This window comes from Setaria italica, chromosome VIII (assembly GCF_000263155.2).
Source record: "Setaria italica strain Yugu1 chromosome VIII, Setaria_italica_v2.0, whole genome shotgun sequence".
NCBI lineage: Eukaryota > Viridiplantae > Streptophyta > Magnoliopsida > Poales > Poaceae > Setaria > Setaria italica.
Window position 1 is genome coordinate 34796219 of NC_028457.1, and position 7529 is coordinate 34803747.

At 46.0% G+C, this 7529-nt stretch overlaps 1 protein-coding gene across 1 annotated transcript; it reads right to left on the bottom strand.

Annotated features, from left to right (window-relative positions):
* Positions 1 to 5675: 5675 nt before the first annotated feature.
* LOC105914992 (histone-lysine N-methyltransferase SETD2-like) lies at positions 5676 to 6194 on the bottom strand. Its single transcript, XM_012848263.1, has one exon. The coding sequence runs from the start codon at positions 6192 to 6194 to the stop codon at positions 5676 to 5678; it is 519 nt and encodes a 172-aa protein (XP_012703717.1).
* Between the last annotated feature and the right edge of the window lie 1335 nt (positions 6195 to 7529).

Genomic DNA, 7529 nt, shown 5'->3' on the forward strand with positions numbered 1-7529 from the left:
GTAAAAGCATAAACATTCCCCTGTTCACATTCCTATCATGTTTTTTTGAAAAAACAGTCATTCCTGTCATGTTCAATGACTATCTTAACCATCTTTGAATTGTAGTACAAATGAGGGATACATAGATAAAAACATATAAGAAAGTAAGAACATTATGATTTCATCGATGCACTGCTCGCACATGTGGTCAATATCGTCATACGTCTCTGTGTCAGACTCAGTTTCATAGTCGGAGTCGGCAGTTATCTTCACCTGAAAAGATTTCCCTAGGGTAAACCCCCTCGAAACCGACCGCGTGGTAGGCCGCCTGTTGACGCCGCTGTGTAATTGTTGACGACATGAGGAAGAAGCGTCGCCACGGTGGCCCCGACCTCCCACGGTGCGGCCTTCGACGGTGTCTCCAACTTTATGAGCTTGTTGCCCCAGGCAAAACGACCCCCTAGCGTCACGATGGTACTCCCTCATTGACCCCGGCGATACGGATGGGGAGCGGCAGGGACTTGGGAGGGGACCGGATCTAGGGGGAGGTGTGCGGATCTTGGCGGAGGAGGATGGGGAGGAGGTTTGGGCTCGACGAGAGGAGGCGGATTGGATGAGGACGGGAGGGGAGGCGTCGGAGGAAAAAATAGTTGGGTTGGGCTTTAGTTTTTTCACAGTGTTGGGCTTTGGTTAATCTTATTACCCTGGTCGTTGCATTCGTGCCTAATATTTGGTGTCGCTACCCTTGTCGTTGCCCTCGGGTAATTACAGGGCGGCGACGGCACCAGGGTCTGGTTGTGATGGCACCAGGGTCTTGTTGCAACGGCAGCAGGGCGGCGACGGCACCAGGTCTGGTTGCGGCAGCAGCAGGGTGGCGACGGCCGGACGTCGGACGACGTGGAGGTAATTATATATAGATGGAGAAAGTAGGGACTTATTAGCGTACTCATATGAGCAACTAACTGTATATGCAGGACTTTAATGTTGCATAATGTTGATCGGAGTTGGATGCGGCTGCCACAAGTATCAGATTAGTGGCAAAAAGGATTGAAGAAATTTATGGAGACTAGATTTGCAGGCACTTGTAAAGGAGATACGGCACTATGTCCATGTACAAGATGCCGTTCCATGTCATACAGAACAGTTGAGGAAATTAGAAATCATTTGCTTTTTAGGGGATTTTCTAAATGTTTCATCCAAGGGGAAGGAGAAGAAAAGGATTCATATGCGAGCATCACTGAAGGAGTTGGCAATGATGGTGAATCAGGGGATGGTCCGTCTATGAATGATTTGGTTTCCTCACTAATCAATGGTGCAATACGTGATGAAATCCGAACTGAAGAGCCAAATGAAAGCGCTAAGAAATTCTTTAAGTTATTAACTGAGGCACAGAAAGAACTATATCCAGGTTGCAAGGAGGCTACTAAGGTCTCATTCATTGTCAGGCTATTTTAGATTAAGTGCATGTTTGGTCTCAGTAACAGTGCTCTGGAGGCTGTGCTTCAGCTATTCTCGCTTGTGCTCCCTAAAGGTCATTGTGTTCCAGATAGTTTGGATAAAGTGCAAAGGGTAGTTCGTGATCTTGGGCTGGACTACGAAAAGATACATGCATGTATCAATGACTGTGTTTTATTTAGAAAACAATATGCTGACTTGGATAAATGTCCAACATGTGGAGAGAGTAGATGGAAACTTGTTGGTTCAAGTGAGAAGGAGGCAGCTAGTGGTGATGCTGCACCTAAGAAGCGTGTTTCACAGAAAATCGTAAGGTAATTTCCAGTGACCCCTCATCTTCAAAGGTTATACATGAGAGTGACCACATCTGAATATATGCGTTAGCATAAGGAGGGACTTGTTCAAGATGGAAAAATGCGGCACCCTGCTAGTTCCATGGCATGGAAACACGTGGATGAAATTTATAAGGAATTTGCTTTGGATCCTTGTAATGTTAGGATGGGTCTTGCATCTGATGGTTTCAATCCATTTGGGATGTTGAACGTGACATACACTACATGGCCTGTGATCCTAATCCCTTACAATTTGCCTCCTTGGTTGTGTTTGAAACAACCGTTCTGGATGATGTCAATGTTGATACCGGGGCCAAAATCTCCAGGAAATAACATTGATGTTTATTTGCAGCCCCTTATTGATGAGCTTAAAGATCTTTGGCTCAACGGTGTTCAGACATGGGATGCAAAGGTAAAGAAGAATTTCACTCTGCGTGATGTTCTACTTTAGACAATTAATGACTTCCCAGCATACGTCATGCTATCTGGTTGGAGCACAAAAAGCAAGTTTGCATGTCCATACTGCCACAAGGATACTGACTATTTATGGCTGAAGTTTGGTTCAAAGCATTGCTACATGGGTCATCGTCTCTTTTTACCAATGGATCATAGGTGGCGCCGCAACAAGATTAGCTTTAACAACCAGGTGGAAAAGAGGGAGCCTCCAGTGCCACTGGATGGGGAAGGTGTGCTGAACCAGTATGAAAGTTTTGAGCAAGTGACATTTGGGAACATGACTAAAAAGAGGAAGCAGCGTGAAGAGGACACTAGATGGCACAATTGGAGGAAGAAGAGTATTTTTTTGAACTGTCTTACTGGGAAAAGTTGTTTGTAAGGCATAATTTGGATGTGATGCACATTGAAAAAAATATATGTGAGAGCATACTGGGGACCTTGCTTGACATGGCAGGAAAATCCAAGGATAGCGAGAAGGCTCGTCTGGACATGCAACATTTGGGCATGAGGAAGGATCAACATCCTTTGGTGATGAATGACAAATACACTTTGCCTCCAGCGTTGTACAATTTGGGTCAAGATAACAAGGTATATCTATGCAAATTTTTGCAAGGTGTCAAGATGCCTGATGGTTACGCGTCTAATATCAAGAGATGTGTGGATGTGCCCAGGTGTAAGCTCTCTGGACTTAAAACTCATGACTGCCATGTTATATTTTAGAAACTATTACCCATTGTGGTTCGTCACATACTGCCACAAGAGGTTGTTAAACCATTGATTGAGCTTAGTAGATTCTTCAATGCAATATGTTTTAAGGAGTTGAGCACCGAAGAGTTAGAAAAATTGAACATTTCGATTAGAGAGACTGTTTGTCGTATGGAGATGATCTTCCCACCAGCTTTTTTTGATATCATGATGCATTTGCCAGTTCATCTTGCTGAAGAGGCTAAACTAGGAGGACCTGTATGCTATAGATGGATGTATCCAATGCAGAGGTATCCACATACGTTGAAAGGCTATGTGCGGAACAAAGCCTATCCTGAAGGTTCAATAGCAGAGGGATATATACTAGAGGAGTGCATGACTTTTTGCTCTCGCTTTTTGGATGACGTGGACACAAAGATTAATCATCCAGAGCATCATGAAAGGGCTGCAGTGAATGAACCACCAGCAGGTTTAAGCATATTCAGCAACATTGATTATACTAAGAAAGGATTTGTAGTTGAGCAACTTAATAGGCTAGATATGCAGCGGATGAGGCACTGGATATTAACAAATTGTGATGAGGTTATTCCATGGGCCAAGTAAGTAGTAACTTTAATTTACTTACATTGGAGTATGCACCTACATTTTTTTTTTTGACTTTGTATTCCCCCCTTTTTGCCCGTTAATGTAGTATGCATAAGGATTTACTCAGAAAACAGTGTGTCAGGAATGTTGAACAACGTCATAGAGAACAATTTGTAGGCTGGTTCGAGCGTAAGGTGAAGTACAATTTCCTCATAGGTTTTATTGCTTGTAGTGCTCAGGTACTCATACATTGTTCTTTTATACTTCTTGCAGATGAACATACTTTATGCAGAAAGAAAAACAAGTGAAGCCATGCATGCACTTTCTCAGGGACCAGACCATCAGGCACGTGTTTTCAATAGGTGCTTCATCAATGGATTTCTGTTCAGAACTGCTCATGTAGAGAAGAATCTAACTACACAAAATTCTGGTGTTGTTGTGAATGGTGATCCTAGTACTGGCAACATCGACTGGTATGGTGTGGTCAAAAAAATTTACGCACTAGATTTCCCGACACAAAAGGAAGTCATCTTGTTTCAATGTGAATGGTACGATGTGCCTGCTGCCAGTAGGAGCAAAGGTAGAGGATTCAACAACGATCAATATGGTATTATAGATATTGATACAACTCGATTGCGATATTTAAATGAACCTTACATTTTGGGGACACAGGCTCAGTAAGTGTTTTATGTGAAAGGTTCAAAGAAACAAGATTGGAGCACTGTTATTAGAATGAACCCCAGAAATGTGTTCTTCATGCCTGAATTAGACAACCCGGAAGAAATTGATGTTGATTCAATCGATGTCGGAGTCGAAGATATGATCGAATCGGGCACACATGAAGATTTGACAAACTGGACTAGGACTGGTGTTGAAGGTGTCACCGGTGACGCATCTGTTATTGAAAAGGCTCTTGCTGAGTCTGTACCCGAACCAACAACTATTGACTTAGCAAATGAAGATGAAGAAGATGACACGGACGACTACATCGATGATGGATACATTGCGCCTGTCAATTCTACTGTGGACGGAGCAGAAGATGTGTTTTTTGTTTAACTATCATAATTTGTAGTTCTTTGCAATTAACGGTGAATCTGACAATATAATAAACTGAAGATTTGGGATATGGCGACCTACCCGTTCCCCGCCGGCCGGCAACCTACCCGTTGACCGGAAGGTGGCGTCGAATCCCAAGTTCACCGGAAGGCGGCGCTTGGTCTCGGTGTGGCGGAAGAGTGGCAGCCGGCGCAGGAGCTCGGGGCGGAGCAATTTGGGGCCTTATGTGGGAAGAAGCGATCGAGATGGGGGAACGGGGAAGAATTTGTAATGGGCTAGCCCACGTATGAAATCTGTTGCGCCAGAGTTCATGGCCACAACTTTTAGTACCACCTCGCTCACGAAGAAGCTCTTGCCATACTTAAAAAGGGAGGTGCACAAGCAGTATCGAAATCCTCCGACCTACCATCTGATATGCCACCTGATTCGCTACCTAACTGCTTGCTCTTCGTGGGCTCGGTTAGGCTCCCTCTGTCGTTGAGCCTTCTATTGGGCTCCCTATGAGGTTGAGCCTCATCGGGCCCCCTTCGGCAGTGGTCCTTTTTTTTACCTTTCATTTTTTTTACTACATACATTGTGCATGTTTTTTAGATTAACGAACATTGTAGAACCTACCAAATTCCCAATAATTTTAGTTAAGACTTGTGAAACATATGATTACATGTCACTACGTATGATTTAATGCCACTGTCTCCGGGGTCTCTTCTTGTGTGTAGATGCGCATTTGGTTTTAAGCCGCTTGTGTAGATGTGCCGTTTCAACGGTACTTACAGGAGTAAGTGAGTACTACGTACGGAATAGAAGTGTTTTATGTGAAAATGGGCTGGGCGACGACTGATGTGACTTGATGTTGATCGCCACATTTACACTGCTGTGACATGATGTTGATCGTCGCCTACTCAAGTGAGTGTTGGACAACCAAAACAAGATAAAACTCCATGTTTTTAGGTTAATATGCTAACTGGTAACATTGGCAAAAACTCCAAGAACAAGATAAAACTACTAATAATTGGTTCACAATACCACTATCGTTAAAACATAAAAAGAACAACTTCGACAACCGAAACAAAAGACCAGTTCATTACATTGACAACATTTACATATAAACTAGTTCTGGTGCGCTTTCCGCTCCTTAACCGCCGCCGCCTCCTCCCGTTCATTCCTTGCAGCCACGCGCCGGCGGTGTTCCACCTCCATCGCCACCCATTGCTCCTTCCTCCGAGCGGCCTGCTTCGCTTTTGCGGCGGAGATCTCTAGTGTGTGCCTGAGGATGCAGTCCTCAGTCTCCTTTTGTGTGACGGCTTGCAGGTGTCGGTCCTCCTCCTCCTGGCGCGCCGTCTCGAAGGAGTGGACGACGGCAACGTCCTTCGGACATGGCCCCTGCTGAGCCATCGCCACATCCTCCCCTTCCGAATCGGTCTCCTGATCCGGATCTTCCTTGAGGTTGACGTCGAGGTCCGATGAGTCGGACGACGGCGGGGGAGGCGGCAGCGTCGGCGAGCGAGGTGGGGAGGAGGAGCATTCCGAATTGTTGGACGACGGCGGGGGAAGACGCGTCGTCGGGGAGCGAGGAGCGGAGGAGGAAGGGCTGAGCATTGCCCAAGTAGTCTTCAAGCGGCGAGGCATGGCGAGGGCTTGTTGCGGGAGGGTGCAGGGTGTAGAGGGCTTGTTGCGTGCGGGCGGGAGGGCCCTTATATATGCGTGCGTGCATGAGAGACAGAGCATTAACGCAACCACGCACGTCGGGAGAGGAGACACCTCTTGACTGGGGAACTGAAGGGACACAGAGCAGCCGAAGGACTGGTTAAAGGGTGGCTGGGCGGCGTGAAATGTCGCGAGGCAGGGCATCAACTGCTGTGTTAATTGGGGTATGCATGGGGAACCTGCACGCGCGACGTAATCATGGCACGGGCGCAGTACCGCAGAGCCGCTGGCACATGTGGTGCAATGGCACAGTGCCAACAACTCCTTGGAGCTACTGGCACGCTTTAATTCTGGACTCACCGTGTGTCACCCACTTCGCATGCCGCACCGCCCGGCCGCTTCGCATGCCGCGCCGTTCCTCACTCATTTCTCACCGTGTGTCGCAGGCCGAGCTCGCCCGCTCTCTCTCTCTCTCAAGAAGGATGGGTCGCGTGATTAATGATTCAATCAGATCCGATTGACTGACTCTTGTTTGCACGGTGCCGGATTTCAAGCTTGCTTTTGCAGTGTTGACAGACACGCAGAACCCGTGTATTACCTCACAAAATTGGGATGCACGGCTAGTTAAAAATATACGATTGCAAAGTTAGCTTCTAAACATGGCTCCACGACTCCAACTCAAGCCTGCGCGCCACCCTCGCCGCCACTGTGGTGCATGTGCGGCGAGGACACCACGACGGTCTACTACACATCAAGCCCAGTCCACCACTCAGTTGTGCTGATGTCGTGAGACAAGATAGGCTGAGTGGATGTCGCCTCTTGTAATCCGTAGCACTTCAAGCTTTTGTTAGGAGACAAGACAGGGGCTGCACGCCTCCTTCGACTAGGAGGGGCTGCACGATAGCCACATACGGAGTACGTAAGCAACATGAAAATGAAATTATGTTTGAAACTACCTATACAATGCAAAATTTCATGGTGTAGTTTCATATGCATTAGGACATGCAAGCTAAGACACAAACTGTGTTGGTAACTATGCATACATGGTTTCATCTAGATGAAAGATTCATGGTGTAGTTTCATATGCATTAGTCTATCCCTTGTTCTCGACCTTAAGTGCTTATGCTTGTTTTTCTACTTGAAAATAATTCCATCTTGGAGAGTCAAGTATCTCAAGTTTGACCAAATTGTAAGTCATTCCAAGAATCTTGGAGAGTCAAGTATCTCTACTTTGACCAAATTATAAGTCATTCCAAGAAACTTGGAGTTTCAAAGTACAAAATTGTAAGTCATTTCAAGAATATTGGAGAGTCAAGT

What these genes read in the sequence shown, in the direction of transcription:
- LOC105914992 (XM_012848263.1), bottom strand. Translation starts at nt 6,194, where the DNA reads ATGCCTCGCCGCTTGAAGACTACTTGGGCAATGCTCAGCCCTTCCTCC.